Source organism: Salvelinus fontinalis, chromosome 7, assembly GCF_029448725.1.
Source record: "Salvelinus fontinalis isolate EN_2023a chromosome 7, ASM2944872v1, whole genome shotgun sequence".
NCBI classification, from domain to species: Eukaryota; Metazoa; Chordata; class Actinopteri; order Salmoniformes; family Salmonidae; genus Salvelinus; species Salvelinus fontinalis.
In genome coordinates this window covers 26,962,811-26,979,966 of record NC_074671.1, presented here as the reverse complement: position 1 = coordinate 26,979,966, position 17,156 = coordinate 26,962,811, and the positions used below count along the sequence as shown (strand labels likewise).

The window sequence follows — 17,156 nt, the reverse complement described above, 5'->3', positions numbered from 1 at the left end:
TCAAGTCATAGGCTATTACCTTGCATAATGCATGCACTTGAAACAATCAAACAAAGTTAAATATTTTCCCTAAATTAGCCTGGTCCCAGATCTGCATGTGCCCTCAGAGTATGTGATTCAAAATAATTGCCAACTGAGATTCCAAGGGATTTAGCTAACAGCATATACTGTATGTAATGGTGTAAACACTGCGGCAACATGGATTATTGAATCAGAATATGACCCACTTTACTCCTGGCACTCATTTATTTAAGCCTGCCCAACAGAGTAGACGTTTACATTGCAAGACTGTTTAGCATAACAGCGAATCAGATCTTGGCCAAAGCACATTTGGGACTCCCGAGTGGCGTAGCGGTCTAAGGCACTGCATCTCAGTGCTAGAGGCATCACTACAGACCCGGTTTTTAATTCCAGGCTGTATCATAACCGGCTGTGATTGGGAGTCCCATAGGACGGCGAACAATTGGCCCAGCATCGTGCGGGGTAGGCCGTTATTGTACATAAGAATGTGTTCTTAACTGACTTGCCTAGTTAAATAAATAAAAAACAATACAGATCTGCGATCAGGCATGGTGCCAGTATGTTATGGTTTTAATTAAGTCTTCATTTCACAGAATATTAACAAACAAAAAAATTCATCCGAAGAGAAATGTGTAGTTGCGTTAACTGTTTCCGGCAATGAGTAAATACAACCCCATCAGTGTCATACCATGTACAATATCGGGAAAGATCTAAGTAATGGGGACTAACTTGTATGATTTTGTACAATATTGCTGACATGCAGAGTGAAGTTGGGTTACTTCTAAGTAAATCATCTCCAACATTGTCACCTTCCATTATAGAGCTTTGGTGTGGTTTGAGGCTATGCATTCATATCAGTGGTGTTCCTCCAATGTATTCACCCGATTGCCTATTATGTGCACCAATGGAAAGTCTGCAAAACTATGAGCAAACCAGCCTATGCATTGAATACAAGGAATTCGATTGTGATGATACCGATGATTGAATCCTGCACACAATGTGCTTATTTTAAAAACATTTAATGTGTATGAAATATGCATAAAAGGAGTAATCACACATAATTCTGCACCTTTCAAATGGTTGTAGGCTAGTACCAATTTTAATCATGACTTAGTGATTGCAAATAAAGACTAACTTTCTGTTTTGTCTGGTTGTACTCCAGAGATAAATATGGTTGCATTAATGTCTTTGCAGGCAGTCCTAATTTTTTAAATAAATGTAATTGACTGTATTATAGTTAAGAATGTATTAAGAAAGCAATTACATTTACTGTTTTGAAAAAAAGGCCAGAGTTGTCTTGTGGACTGTTGTAAAAATCGACAACATTGTTCCAAAAAATACTGTTACGAGATTGTGAAAAAAGTATACTAAATAAATAACTTTTTACAAATACACACTCAGTTTATTTTCAGAGATGCTGGCAAGGCTTGCAAATAAAGTTGAGTAAGTCCATAGTCTTTCCAGTTCTTTCTTTAAAGACTTAAAACACTTGATTCATCAAGGCAACTTGCATCTTGAAGTGCTTTTCTATATAGCTCAACTCATACTAACCAGCTATGCACATTCATTGCCAGATTTCAGCATACTGTAGTGATTTGATCATTGACATCGGTATTTGACACAGGTTTCAACGCCACCATCAACCTTTAGTGGCAAGCAGCACACAGTGCGGCAGAGGCACCTCTTGGGACACGGTCAGCATCATAATGGTGAGGTGTGTGAAGGAACTCTCAGACCTTCATAAAGAAGGTGTCTGTCCCAGAACTTTACTGGAAAGTATGGTCTACACCCCACTCCAGTGTTTCCTTCTGCTGGTCTTGCCACTGCCTCAATAGGGCTTGCCTCCAATGGCAGCTAGTATCTCTTGGCGCTCCTCTGCAGTGGGCATGTCAGGCTTCACGCCATCTCGTCTCCTATTCACCATGATGTTGTGCTGAAAAAAAACAGAAAACACTGGAGTCATGTCGATTTAAGTCCATAGGCCCTGTGATATGCACTGATTTGGGACTGTTAGGGGCGGCACGCAGCCTAGCGGTTAGCAGTTCAAATCCCAACTGATGAAAAAATATAAAAAATAATTGGGTGCCTGACTTTTGCCCTTGAACGAGTCACCTAACCCCTTACAATTGCTTCAAGGGCGCTGCACCCTCAGGGTGGTTGTGTGTCTCCTGGGGGGTGTGAACATAAAAAGGAGTATTTCCAATCTCTGAAAGTTAATGGACAATGAAGTACATATTATAATGCAGATGGATAGATGAACAAAACCAGAACATTACCAATTATTTTGTAGGGCAGCTCCGTGCAAATGGCTACTTTCCCAAGACTGCAAACACAGCCACTGCAAATCCCCATCTCAACCCAGTTGCCGTAGACAGAGGCTCATTAAGGGGTGGGCTCTTGCCATAGACCGCTGCGCCACTCGGGAGGCATTGCATCACAGTGCTAGAGTCACCACAGATCCAGGTTTGATCCCGGGCTGTATCACAACCGACTGTGATCAGGAGTCCCATAGGGTAGCGCACAATTGGCCCAGCGTCTTCCGGGTTAGGTGATGGTTTGGCCGGAGGGTCTTTACTTGGCTGATCACGCTCTAGCGACTCCTTGTGGCGGGCCAGGTGCCCGCAGGCTGACCTCTAGTCAGTTGAACAGTGTTTCCTTCGACACATTGGTGCGGCTGGCTTCCGGGTTAAGCGGGCGGGTGTTAAGAACTGCGGTTTGGCAGGTCATGTCACGGAGGACGCATGACTCAACCTTCACCTCCCGAGGCCTTTGGGGAAATGCAACGACGAGACAAGATCGAAATTGGGGGTAAAATTCAACAAAAAAAGTGGCCTCTTCAGCAGGTGCTAATCAATTAAGCCGATTCCATAGTTTAAAGACTAACACAATAACTCAACAGGGAGCGAGCTTTGAATGCAGTGAGTCATTCTGCTGGTCTTTCCAATTTTAGTTTGAGGTGACTTGAGTATGTTTTAGTTTTAGCATTAAACATTCCCTTTGGACAACCTGTAAATTTGAATTCTTCATATTTGCCTCATGTTGACCTACATGCAATACTTAATATCTATTTTAGAACTCATTGCATTAGGCTACATTAGATTGGCACTCATGGATTGCACCAATGCATACTCACCCAGTATTTTCTGCAGTTTTTGTATCTCAGAAAATATGCAGAACACATGTTCTTATCATAGTTATTGGCATCCAAACATTTCTGAGAGCCATCACTTTCCTGGAAAATAATAAAGTCATGTGGTTGAATTAGACAGAAGTGACATTAACATTCAAACCAGTTTAGATCTCAAATGTAGTAGGCATAATCCTATTCAAGCATGTAGCCTGCAAACTAATACATACTTCAATGCATGGGTTTATATCTTTACTTCGAAGTTTGCGCACGTTTTTGTCCATTTCTTGCTGCTTCGCTGAAAAAAACACAAATGTGCAATACATTGAAGTCGATACATTCATTGTCTCGTGCAATCAAACAATTTATATGATCACGGTTGGCTACAATAAAACATACAAGGTCAGGGATGGACCCATTGACCTATGTATTCTCAAGAGCGGCAACAATGACTGGATAAATATCAGGTACAAAAAAAATTATCATAATTTCAGGAACAACAAACTCATAGTTGCACCTTATAACGTTGTTGCTACAGCTCGAGCTACATGAATGAACGCCAGAGAAGGCGAAGCGAGAGTGTTGACGCCGCTCAAAATCTGTCCACGAAAGACCACGAAGTATTTTTTTTTGTATGGGAGTCAGTGTCGAATTTGTCTAACAAAAAAAAATGTAATCGCTAATTTCCTACTTGAGGCTTATTTGATCTGATAGAAGTTATGTAATGGTTATGTTGTTACGAATGCACTGACAGTGAACGCACGTGGCATTTTGGAAAAAAAAATGACTTTAAATCGGAGCTCTCTAATTGGCTGGAATGGTCCCACCTGATCTCGCCTACCTTCCATCTTTGTGGACATATTTCCATTGTTACAACCGTCACTCGACTATCTTGTCAATATAATAGATCATCTTTGTCATTGACCTTCGAATGAGTGAGCTAGTTACTGCAACTATAGTAGCTAGCTAATAAAAAACTAAGCCCGCAAGAGGGCTAACGACGCTTTCTGCTAACCAACGTCACAAAAGCGACACTGCAAAAGCAAAATGTTACCTCAAAAGTTGTACATGACTCTCCCCCAAGTTGTCTGATAGTGCCGCAGCTAGCATAGCTAGCCAGCCAGGAAGTCGAATTGTTTGATAATGATATTTTCACGCGACAGCGAACCTTTCGCAAATCACTGCGCTTCGAGTTTGGTCAAATCTAAATGACTGCCCACCGCGTGCCGTACTTACTTTTCTTGATGTTTTGTGGAAATCTTGGTTGAATGCGTGTGCATCTATTCCCTCATGTCAGTTCGAACGTCATTTAATAACATCGCACTACGATGTTCATGACGTCTGCAACAAACGGACAGCAAAATTGACCAACAGGACAAAATACAGAAACGACGACAGGGTACTTTTCAGTAAACTGACAGGTCGATAAGCCAATAGGACGGTTCTAATGACATCCTTAGTCCACCTATTGTTATAAATAAAACTAAAACGAAGTCAATGCGATTGACAGTATCACTAGCGAGTCCGAAAATTGAACTTTATTAAAAGGGACAAACAATGACACTGAAATATAAAAGTGACAAGACGTTACACAAATCAAAAATAAGAGGTGGGAGGGATATTGAGTAGGCGTGGCCAAAATGTATGTTTGGTTGCATCGCAGCGCATACACAATGGCTGCTGGAAAGAGGGGAAAGCAAACAATTTTCAGGCCCGCCGCGTCTAGCAAAAAATATGAGAAAAAAATTATAAAAAATTCGGAAAATAGTTGAAAGTCAAGAAAAACTCCGTAGAAAGGATGTTAAGGCTCCTGGGGTGAGTTTGGCGTAATTTAAGTAAATTGTTACGGAGTTCTTGAATTAAAATATCGGGGTTATTCAAATTATGAGAGAGGGGTGAGCTAGGGAAAAAAGTTTGTGTTAATCAGCACCCAGTTTGGGACCTCAGAGGAAACCAAAGGAAGACAGAAATATTAAGAAAATTTAAATAAATTGTGTCATTAGTGCTAGGCATGTTACGTTGCGTGATAGTGAATGTCAACAACCATGGGAAACAGTTGAGTTGAGAAAAGTTAAGAAAAGTTTAGCAATTTTGTTTCGTTTAAGTTTTTCCTGAATATAATAACAACAGTGCTGCGAGGACAGCCGACGGGAACACACGCGCACTTAAATATATCAAAATTATTTAAAAATGCATGCTGTGCGCATACTGTTTTTAATTTTACTCACATGAAGGCTACACCAGAAAACACTGTAAACATGCCCTTATCGATAGAAGCATTTTGCCGAAACTTGAAAATACGAAATTTAATATGTGAATTATGATTTTATTATCACTGTATTATGTCATTTTTTCATCCAGAATGTAGGCCCTATAGACAGAACACGTCTTTGACTAAAATCAGAGATGACAGTGCAACTTTGAGTTAGTTTAAATAGACAAGTATCGAAGAGAAGAAGTTGCTTGTCAATACCATAAACAACCAAAATGGAGGGAGAACTGCGGGCAAACTAATTAGGCGATGCTAAACATTTGCTTATGCATGTGTTCATGTCCGTCTATTTTGTACAGAGAGTTATACTAAGTTTAACAACATGCATTGGATGATGTTACAAGCTGCTGCTATGTTACATCAAAATCACGTCCCATTGACTTTAATGCGATTAATTAAAATGTTTATATTTGCAGGTTGCTTATATTATCAAATTCAGATTGGACATGATGATCAGTAGCATTGCATGTATGATGCACTGATATAGTAGGCTATCTGTTTTTTTGTGTCGTGTATAAAGCTATTCCCAGGTTATTGTTAGCCATAGCATTGAGCCCCTGCTATCCGACTGGTGCTGCTCATGGCTATAGGACGCACGAGGAGCCTATAGCAACATGGCAGAACCTCTACAAGTGAACTCGAGATGGGTTCACAATGCTGTTTGGCTTGGGTTTTACAGTCATGTAGGCTATTTGCCGTTTTGGGGAGGTTTCTCTTGAATGGCACAATTGCGCTATGGATTTCTTATTGTACATGTTCAGCCAATATGTTGATGTTGTCTCCTATGTAATAACTATTTGGCTGATATGGTGAATAGTAAGATGCAAAAAACCTTGCTTTTGAAGTGTGTGCTTTGCTCTCCTAAATTGGTTTTCACATGGTGACAAGTTTTTCATCTTAAAGAGAAAGGCTTTCCCCTGCCTTCTCCTTGTTTTATCATTTTATGAACGGGTTCGGTTTGCATCTGTAAAAAAAACAACTTTAAATGAAATGCTAAATATATATTGTTACGTAATGTCACTGAAGTGTGTGCAAATCACTGCATTCGTATAATCTGAGTTAGGCTAACTGGGGTCCACATATTTTGCTATTCATAATGTAATAACTTGACTATATTCATTCATTTTGGGGTGCATTATATTGTATTGCAGATAAAACTTATGTTTATTTTATGTATTTTAATAAAGTTTTTATTCTAGAAGCATTTGCACCAGAAGATGATGAGGAAAAAAGTAACTTTGTTTCTATAACATTTAACATGTGAAATGTATCTAAATAAGATTAATCTGTTGCATTAAAACACTTGTTTGTTGCATTGAAACACTTGCAACTTTTATATGATTTTGGGATAATACTAGTTTTTGATTAGATCTTTTAAAACTGTACAGTTACATTAAACAAATGAGGTTACATTTTCTTATTGGTATAAGGTCGAATGGAATCAACAATTGAAGAGTTTCATTCTAAAATGCTACATATCAATTTTCAGAAATGTTGGTTAAATTAGCTTTCATTGTTTAACTAAATGGAAGAGATTGGTGTGTTTTTTTCATAATCTAATCATGGCATAGGGTTGTTCAATGACAGACGTGTTTTGTTTCTTCTCAAATCTATCACTTGATGGTTTCATTTCAGAGAGACAAATAGTCATGTTTGTTTGCAAAATGCCAAATATCCGCCTCACTCTCAGAGAAATAGGTAGAAGCCTACTGCGAGCTTTTACACTGTCAAATGTAACAAATAACTCATTTTTTTAGTAAAGAACTGAACAAATGATACTTTTGTGATATCAATATTTAAAAAAATATATAATTCATTACAGTAATATGATATCTGTATGTAAAACATTTACATTTGACATTTTAGTCATTTAGCAGATGCTTTTATGCAGAGCGACTTACAGTAAGTGCATTCATCTTAAGATAGCTAGGTGAGACAACCACACATCACAGTCGAATATACAGGATATGAACATCCCATTCCAGCTCAACAATGGATATATAGCGTTTTGCCCAAAAAATAAAACATCTTTATAAACATCTCAAATCTATTATACAAAATCTGAGATCAGTAATATTTTCCACACACATGGAGGTACCCATAAGCAATCATTTCTGATGATAAAACAAAAATATGAAAAATTGGTGGATATAGCGTTTTGGAAATAAATTATTCAATTGGCTTTAAAGTTTTAATATTCATAGAGCATTTGATATACTTTATATCTTTACATTATTGACGTAGTGCCTTTTTAATCTGTTCACATCAGAAGACCAAAAAAAAGTCACATTTTAATTGACCTATTCCAGTAATCCAGTCTCTTTTGGAATGCTGTCTTTTTCAAGGCAGATGGCCTCTGGTATTGTCTAGGTTTTATGTAAAATGTCATTTTTTACACTTTAATCATTGGTTCATGTTTGAATTTGGAGTACTCCAATGGGGCTACAGCTGAAAGGCTCACCAATGTAAGGTGTATCAAATACAATTGGATGATGTATTTTCAGATGTTTTTTCTGTGTATGAATATCCAGAGAATAGTGTCAGAGATACAGTCCTTCTGTTACCAAACTTTGCATCTGCATTGTTCCTCAAGTAAATGTGGAAATTGTTCAAATAAGTCCTTGTGCATAGAGTTGTATGGTTAATTTAACTCTGTAATCATTGGTTTTTGTTTGATATACATTTTAAAGTGTCACTCTGCTACAGTGGAATTGCCCGTATCTAACATAAATGATCGAATATATGTCTATAAAGTAATGTTGGTAGACAGATAGTGAGAGGGTTGAGAAAGAGACAAATGTTTGTTTTAATGTTACATTAAGAATGACGTTTTGTCTTAACGAGAAGCATGGTCATGTTGAGAGGATTTGCAGTTCTAATCAATCCAGACATCAATGTGTAAACCCTGTTGAAATTCTAAATACCTGATTTGAACTGCTTTAATTTGTCAGTTTATAGAATTGTGCATTGTGAATACAGATCACCAGAAATGTTTTTTAAAATCATTAGATCAGAAAGTGTTTTTATTTTTTATTTTGTAACATTTTAAAGATTAAGGTTAACGGCCAGAAAACCTCAATTTTTTTCAATAGCATTATGATACATGTTTATGTGACTACATGTATCGCAACCATATCACTTTTCAGTATGATTTGCTCACCTTATCATTAATTGTATAAGGCTGCTCAGACTGTTGTCCAAACAAAGATGGTTTAATGTGCAGCCTCGAGAGTTTTTAAGCAAGGCTCCAGAGCGGTGACCTTACAAGGCCGTTACCATACATATAGCTTTAGAAGAATCCCTTTAACACAACATGACCTATGTATTGTAATAGCGTAGAGCAAGGAAAAGGGAACAAAGCATTACCGGTAGCTCTATCTAAAGACATAACTATCAAGCTATGGATGCCTTCCTTAACACGCCTGAGCTTGGCATTAATAACCCCCTCCAATAATTGTGTACATTACAAAACATGTATGCTCTCCCCATAGTCTTTACTGAGAGCTCCTGTGCACTTCCTTTACACCCTGTTTCCTGCACACTTCCCTTCCCGGCTTGCATCGGGAGTCAGGACTAGTTGCTCCGGGATGATCCAGCTTGAGAGGACATGGGTAATTAGCCATGCGGGTTTGGCAGAAGCTGCGTTCCTGTTGTTGCGGGAATGTTACACTGGAAATCTTTTGAATCATGTCCCGATAGTGGAGAAATATAGGATCAAGAAAGATTGAATGCCATATTTAAACACAATGGCTTGATTACATTTTTCTATGACTGGATTTGATCTGGATTGATCTGGATCTGGATCTCATAAATGTAATCTATGAATGGCCCGTACAGGGTTTCTCATAAATACTGGTCTGTAATACAATTTATAAATCTATTCCCCTAGTTGTAGAATGATATGGAATTGCAGTAGAACTCTTCTTACCCTTTTGAATGAGAACATGAACCTTTTCCCCTCCCCCTCTCTCTCACACACATCTTCAGGCGCCTGAGTCCTGGCGGTGTTGAGCACATAAAACTGGAGAGAGAACAAGCGTCGTTGACAGTAGGTGGGCACCGCGTCCTTGTCCAACCAGCCGCGCTGCCCTAGGGTGCCATGGCCACGGGAACCCAGGGGCACTTAGACCACGTTCCGGATAAAGCCAGGCTCGCGGCGGCCACAGGGAGGCGCAAAAGAGCGGAGGGGGGCAAGCCCAGGAAGAACTTCCCCTGTCAGCTGTGCGAGAAGGCTTTCAACAGCGTGGAGAAGCTAAAGGTGCACTCCTACTCACACACAGGAGAGAGACCGTACCGGTGCTCCCATCAGGACTGCACCAAGGCCTTTGTCTCCAAATACAAGCTGCAACGGTAACAGAACAAGCACCTGTTATCTTCTAGTAGGCCATACTGTATTCATATGTACAACACTTACTGTAATATGTAGTTGTTATCTTTAGTAGTCTGTCATTGTATACATTCATGTATTATTTAAGTTTTAAAATCACACGTATGTGTCCTGACTAGCATGCCTACATAAGCACTAAGAGTTATTGCTGAAACATAAAGTGTTGATGGATTGTCATCTGTGTTCAAAGGCATATGGCAACACACTCGTCAGAGAAAACCCACAAGTGTACGTACTGTGAGAAAATGTTCCACCGCAAGGATCACTTGAAGAACCACCTGCACACTCACGACCCCAACAAGGAGGCCTTCGCCTGCCAGGAGTGCGGCAAGAGCTACAACACCAAGCTGGGCTTCAAGCGTCACCTGGCCCTTCATGCGGCCAACAGCGGAGACCTCACCTGCCAGGTGTGCCTTCAGCCATTCGCCAGCACCGGCCTTCTTCTGGAGCACCTTAAGACCCACGCCGGCAAGTCTTCGGGCGGCACCAAAGAGAAGAAGCATCGGTGCGAGCACTGCGAGCGCCGCTTCTACACACGCAAGGACGTGCGCCGCCACATGGTGGTGCACACAGGCCGCAAGGACTTCCTGTGCCAGTACTGCGCCCAGCGCTTTGGCAGGAAGGACCACCTGACGCGCCACATGAAGAAGAGCCACGCCCGTGAGCTGCTGAGGGTCAAGACGGAGCCGGCCGATTCGCTGGACTCACCCTTCTCCTGCGGGCTAGCCGGAGGCGTCAAGGGCGAGCTGGCCACCATGTCGACGCCGCACAGGCAGCTCCAGCTCAACCTGTACGGTGGCCCTCTGCTGCCCCAGCACCACTGCCCCACCATGCCCCCCCTGGACACAGAGCCCAACCCCCCACACCCCTTCCCCCTAAAGTACCAGCTGGGCTCTAACCTTACCTCATACTCCGTCTCCACTCTGGAGAGGGAGCAACATCTAAAGGGAGAACTGGAGACGTATCTGATGGAACTGCAGAGCGGCATGCCGTCCTCCTCGGCCGAGGGGGCTCAGCTATCCTCCGCCTCCAAACTGGAGTTAGACTCCCAGGTGGGCTCGTTGGACGAGACCTCGTCTGACGAGGCATCTCTGTCCAAAATCTCGGCGGCAGCGGGCGAGTCGCTGGCCTCCTCCTCGTTGCTCGACTTCTCACAGCTCTTCAACTTCCTGCCCTTGAACAGCCCTCCTTATGGGCACCAGGTGACAGGCGGTGGGGGTCTAGGTGGGGTCCCCTTCCCGCCAGAGGAGGCGCTGTCTCTCGTCCAGCTTCCGCCCCAGCCCCTTGATTCTCACGAGGTGACAGGGAGTGGGGAGGATGTAAGCCCCCTCCACAGCCTCTCCTCCTCCTACAGCTCTAACCTGAGCACAACCACCACACTGCCCCGCTTTCACCAGGCCTTCCAGTGACACAACACACACGCATTCACACACACTTACACACGTACAGTAAACACACACAGGCTGATAAAAAATTATATTCTGCAAATTATTATTTTCATGCCAGTAACACATTTTTGAATATGTCTGCACAAAACTATAACGTAATAGCACTTCTGTTCAACAGTTATGGGATTCTACACATACAGATACTGACACAGTATATTAGATGTATGGGTGAGTATCAGCACTGACACATACCACATACACAAGTCGTTTAGCTCAACCACATAGCTCAAGCCATGGGATAATGGTTGACATTTCATGTGGTTAGTGTCAACAATACTATATCTTCACCGCCCTTGCAAATTCACCACTATAATGTTGATGACCAACACAGTCCATTTTAGTTCAAACAACAGTTAAACATAACTAGGGTTTTGGAGTTTTACATAGAGGAATTTACTTAGGAATGTGATTGCAGTGATGTATTTCTACCCATCTATATTCTTAACTCCCTTTACCTTGGAGTAGATTGAACCTAGTATGTAGATGTAACCATATTTTCATATAGAACTTTGTACTTTTGTGTGATGTTGAATGTCCTCACCGCTAACCATTTTTTAAATGTCTTTATCTCTTTGTTTTGTTTTAAGATTTATAGCAATGCAATCATATGTTTTTAGACATAAGGTACTGAAAAGCCCCTTGTGGAATGTAGTGTGAGAATCATCCTTGTTCCCCATCAAAACCAAAGTCAACCAAATATCGACTGAGTTGTCAGGCAGAATAGTGTCATGGTATCGCTGATGGTTGTAAATGTTGCTGCTGCTTAGTAGTTCCCCTATAGGCCGATGGGATAACTCAGCTATAGATAGACTAAGTTGTTCTTCCTCATTTCATTTTATTTCATATAAAAGGGACAAGATAATATAAAATTTTTATGGCAAGAATGTAATCGTAGGCTTGATTCCATTTCGGCCCCTAGCCCTTCGCTGCTTCATACCCCTTGGTCAAAATTGCTAAAGGACCGAAATGGAACCAGACCGTAGAAACAACATTAAAGCACTGCCACATAACTGGGGTCAATTTGTCTTTCCTCATTCTACCGGTTTTAGTACCGGATATGAGGTTAGAAATAGTTTGGGGAGCTTTAACTCAATCATTGCCTGGCTACCCAAACTCCAAGCTCCAGCCAAACGCTATTGGCCTGAGCACCTCCCCGACGATTTCTAGAACGCAAACTTATTCTAACTGTTCTGATTGGTCCCAGAAACGGATGGGTTGGGCCAGAGCCAGAACACACGTGGGTAAAGCGGCGTTTAGAAAATTGGTCATTGGCTTTGATACTCTAATTGGTTAAAGATGATCCAATTGCTGATGATTTTGTTTTGTACAACAGCCCTCATTTTGATGTCACCACAAACAACTTCAACGATGGCAGTCTCAATCTGAAGTATGTGGCGAACATAGAGCAGTGGAAGAATTCCATTTGAGTCGTCAGGCAAACCCAATCATGCATCAAATCAAGGATAATGTTAGCAATATTTAATCCGCAGGAAACAGTGTAGTAGAATCACCAGTTAAAAAAGAAAAATATGTCCAGTGTGCAGTTTGAAGAGCTAGATGGGTATCTTTAAAAAGGTATCTGGACACTTTGTATCAGTATGCTAAGGTTTGTGTGAGCCTACATCACGTGTTTGTGTTTCCAGCCAAAGGGCTAGTATGTGATTGCAGAGGTGAGGACCCTCACGTAGAAAATCTGGGAGGCTGTGTAGAGCGGTCAGAACAGAACTGCCTGTTACAACTCATCTAGGTGGTGTGATGGATTAGTAATGTCTGAATGTGTGAATGGGAGATTTGTGCCTCACACATGCAGAAATTCAGAGTAGTGAATGCAAAAGCACTTTTAATGTAATATGTGACACATTGTTCATTCACTCAGAGCAAAGGGATGTCCCAATTTTACATTTCAAGTCAGTATCCAGTAATCCAAGATTATCTTCAAGGCCCATAATACAATTACAATATTTTGGTTTTTATTTATTTTATTTTGTGTTTTTTTATTGACAGGTAAATACAATATTACAGCCAGCCAGATTCCTCTTGTTATACTATTCACAAAGAAGGAACCCTCTCAAATATAAGTATTCCGACCAATGGCAACCAGCATATCAGCTCAGTACAGAAAATGCTTCTCTACAAATGCTGAGACAGAAACACAGCTACTTTATCTTACCAGTCCCTGAAGTAGCCCCTTAGCGCCAATTTAAACAGTTGTTTTGACATTGTATGTAAGGTTTAGATAAAGTACTGTATTCTACACCTCTGCATGATATGAACTTGGCTGGAGTTCATACTTGGCCGCCACGGTTGAAGAGTGTTCATGAAGGATTTGGTTTTTAGTGTCTCTAAATGATCTTGTCAATTTTGTACGATGTGTTGTATAGTGCTGTATGATATAGAAACTAGAGGAATATCCCAGCAATGATGAAATATGGATGACAGGTCTGGTCTGGTCAAGAAGTGACAGTCCCAGAATTGTCTCTGAGCGAGATGCTGTAACACTGTGCTGAGAGACACTGACCCTGCTGCTGTCAAACAGTTCCTGAACAACTACAGTACAAGTCAAAAGTTTGGGCACACCTACTCATTCAAGGGTTTTTCGATGGAGTGCTGCATCAGATGACCTGGCCTCCACAATCACCTAACCTCAACCCAATTGGGATGGTTTGGGATGAGTTGGAACGCAGAGTGAAGGAAAAGCAGGCAACAAGGGATCAGCATATGTGGGAAGTCCTTCAAGACTGTTGGAAAAGAATTCCAGGTGAAACTGGTTGAGAGAATGCCAAGAGTGTGCAAAGCTGTCATCAAGGCAAAGGGTGGCTACTTTGAAGAATCTCAAATGTAAAATATATGTTGATTTGTTTAACACTTTTTTTGGTTACTACATTATTCCAAATGTGTTATTTCATAGTTTTGATGTCTTCACTATTATTCTACAATGTAGAAAATAGTAGAAATTAAGAAAAACCCTTGAATGAGTAGGTGTGTCCAAACTTTTGACTGGTACTGTATGTAAGATGAAACAGCTTAGGTCACTGCCAGAATAATGTCAGTCTTTAGGAACTTGTGTACTTGGCACTGTGTGCTTGTGCATGTATGCGTGCATGTGCATCTGTAAATCTAAACGCCTATGTTTCTGCTTTGTTCAGTGATAGTGTATGGAAGATGTTTTCAGTTACAACTTAGATCTTAGTAGCCAGATCAATTCAATCCCATCATCGAAGGAATGATATTGATATCCCTGGGATGTAATGCTATGATGATAGAGGTTTGGCTTCAGGTAAAAGTCAACCTTTGGCCTTAATGGATATCTATTACAGTATTTTTTACCCTCGTTCGAGACGTGCCATTTATAGGTGTCTTTGCCTCACTCAAAGGGAGATGAGGACCTCACAGACACCTTTCAACCACGTTCATTTCAGTACAGCAGGGCCGATTACATGCAAGTGTGCAAATGTGCCTCTAGCGTTCTGAACAATAGCAGTAACGTACTGCATATCCATTTGAATTAATCAAGTTTTACTATTTAATTCTCTCATGTAAACCATAATCAGTTTTATAAATAGATCCCATTGAAATAATTATATATTATATTAAAAACATTAGTGGGGGAACTGTTTTGATATATTTCTACTAAATCTTTCATGCTCACATAGGCCAACTCTGTAAGTTCATGTAACCTATGGGAGTGGATATTAATTTGATTGATTTCTAATGACTGAAAAAGTACAGTAGCTGGGCTGTTCATTTACAGTGAGGTCCACTTTAGGTTGCAACTTCAGCTTTATCTCCAACTTGTATGTTTCAAAAAAGACTATGCTCAGTTTGGACTGTATATCACAACCTTTCAAATTGTGTGAATGTACAATTGGTATACAGTGTTTACTTAGCTCATGCATTTGACATAATACAGACTCCAGCAGTGTTTTCCCTTGGAGCAAAAAATGTGCAAACTCACATTGTTTTACTCTGTTAAAAATAACCATTAAGGAAAAACACTTATTTGAATCCTCCATGTTCCTTAAACATTTCTTGAATGAAAACAATATCACTTTAGTTAGGGCCACGGGATGTCATTGAAAGGGGGAGCTGAATGCCTGTGTAATGTTTTCAAGTGTTATGGGGTTGAGTGCTATCAATGTATCTTGAAGGTTTGTGGTTTTACATAAAATGTTTGGTAAGCCTCTATATAGGGCAGATTCTTCTATAATCGTAGCACTTTCGGAAAATGTTATGCCTTTGTTTCCTCCAGTACTTTTTTTCTTGTTTAAAATTCCTTTATTACAAAGTATAGATGTCATATTTAGCTCTTTAGAAAAAGTTAACGTGTAAATACAATATTAAATGTTTTATTTTTTACAGGTACAATTTTTACAGTGTTTTACTATCATTAAGTGTCATTTGCTTTACTTGCACAAATGTTCTGTGTGTCTCATTGAGGGATCTATCTGTCGGATAGTAAAGACTATTTTCACATCATTGCTGCCATTTCAAATATGCCACATTTCTTACCATCTATATCTATGCTGGCAATTTGTTTGGCTTTTAACCCTTGATAAAGTATTAAGAGAGCTAGTGTATGTAGCTATCCCAGTATTTACACTTAAACACACTTGGTTGCCTTAAACATGATTTTTTAATTGTCAGGTTGGACTAAAGGTATTGGAGTAACTTTTATAAGGCTCAAGTGCTTGGGGACACTGATATTTTCATATACTTTTTTTATCCCCAATATTTAACACTTTTATTGTTCCCTGATGGATGACTGAATATCTGGTTGGAGGGGTTTCTTCAGTGAGAGACACAGACCTTTAGCAATTCATGTCAACCTTCATTATAAGCTTCAGTGGTGCCAGTGAACCATGTTGAATGTGTATGTAAGAAACACTGCAATATTGCAATATTTTGGTATTGGATCAAGCTGCTAATGGATACTTCTAAAGCTCCTTAAGGTGCTACAGACCTCTTTTCTAGTTCTTTGTTTTGTTTTTACAAAAATATAAAATTGAGTTGTATGGTCGGCATGTGTGTGCCTGGTTGTTTTCATATACATATATTTTTTGTACTGTGACTATTTGTGGCCTTGTATGGACTTGCCTGAAATGTCACATGCTTCTCTCCTTCACTTTGAATGGCGGTGTGATGGGGGAACCTTTGTCATCCTGGTGATTGACATGAAAGGGCTTGGGAGAGTGTTCACTTGTTGCCTCAGTATAAAATCAGGCTGAGATTACCTTGATGAAGATGATGATGAAGAAGATAATGACTCCACGATAGGGGACACGTTTTTTTAAAGGACTAGTAGTACTTATAGCGAGGGATTTGTTCAGAGGCAAACTGCATTCCAGCCATGTTGGTTTTGTTGTTCATTGCAATGCCATCCTGTGAGAATGGACTCATGTTGCTAATCATGTATATTTTACTTAAAATCTATTTTACAAACTACTGTTGTACTTGTATAAATATAGGCAAAATAATTCATATATTTGTGTATAAGTTGTGTAAAATAGAAATTAACGCTGCAGCTTTTTATAAATTTTCTAACATTGACATCATCCAAAGAGACAGATTATTTATTATCTGGCTGAGTAACCTGATTTGTTTTCATACTACCTTGCTGCTATGAGAGAGAAGAGCTGCAGTCTTCAACTCCACTGTTATTACACAGTGTAATGAAAGCTCAATAAACATAAAAGAAGGATTCATGCAAAAGTCCACAGTTGTTGGTTCATTTTTTTAAGTGTGTGTCAGTATGTGTGTAAAATGAGTGCTGATTTGTTTTTTTTATATATATAGTGAAACAAGTGCATGAGAATTGTCCTGGAGTTTTAATTATTTAATCATATTTTAATTGACTTTCTTGGTCATATTCAAGGTCTTCAAGACAAAAATCATGTATAATTA

General features: G+C 39.9%; 2 protein-coding genes across 3 annotated transcripts; one reads left to right on the top strand and one right to left on the bottom strand.

The window, feature by feature from the left end:
- Positions 1–558: 558 nt before the first annotated feature.
- Positions 559–4,523, bottom strand: chchd7 (coiled-coil-helix-coiled-coil-helix domain containing 7). Of its 2 annotated transcripts, none has more exons than XM_055928944.1 (4): positions 4,385–4,523; positions 3,379–3,446; positions 3,155–3,253; positions 559–1,954 (listed from the first exon to the last, which is right to left on the bottom strand). In XM_055928944.1, the coding sequence occupies exons 2-4, from the start codon at positions 3,430–3,432 to the stop codon at positions 1,850–1,852; spliced, it is 258 nt and encodes an 85-aa protein (XP_055784919.1). In that variant the 5' UTR covers positions 3,433–3,446; positions 4,385–4,523; the 3' UTR covers positions 559–1,849. The 2 variants fall into 2 exon arrangements, with proteins under 2 accessions (XP_055784919.1, XP_055784920.1); XM_055928945.1 differs by lacking the exon at positions 4,385–4,523 and adding an exon at positions 4,203–4,372.
- Positions 4,524–4,834: 311 nt separating this feature from the next.
- plag1 (pleiomorphic adenoma gene 1) lies at positions 4,835–16,967 on the top strand. Its single transcript, XM_055928940.1, has 3 exons — positions 4,835–4,963; positions 9,408–9,770; positions 9,998–16,967. The coding sequence occupies exons 2-3, from the start codon at positions 9,520–9,522 to the stop codon at positions 11,214–11,216; spliced, it is 1,470 nt and encodes a 489-aa protein (XP_055784915.1). The 5' UTR covers positions 4,835–4,963; positions 9,408–9,519; the 3' UTR covers positions 11,217–16,967.
- The last annotated feature ends 189 nt before the right edge of the window (positions 16,968–17,156 follow it).

Excerpts from the sequence above, each read along its gene's own strand:
- chchd7 (XM_055928944.1), bottom strand. The coding sequence starts at position 3,432 with ATGGACAAAAACGTGCGCAAACTTCGAAGTAAAGATATAAACCCATGC. Across the intron at positions 3,254-3,378 it reads ATATAAACCCATGCATTGAA|GAAAGTGATGGCTCTCAGAA; the intron begins GTATGTATTAGT and ends ATTATTTTCCAG. Across the intron at positions 1,955-3,154 it reads AAAACTGCAGAAAATACTGG|CACAACATCATGGTGAATAG; the intron begins GTGAGTATGCAT and ends GTTTTTTTTCAG.
- plag1 (XM_055928940.1), top strand. The coding sequence starts at position 9,520 with ATGGCCACGGGAACCCAGGGGCACTTAGACCACGTTCCGGATAAAGCC. Across the intron at positions 9,771-9,997 it reads TCCAAATACAAGCTGCAACG|GCATATGGCAACACACTCGT; the intron begins GTAACAGAACAA and ends CTGTGTTCAAAG.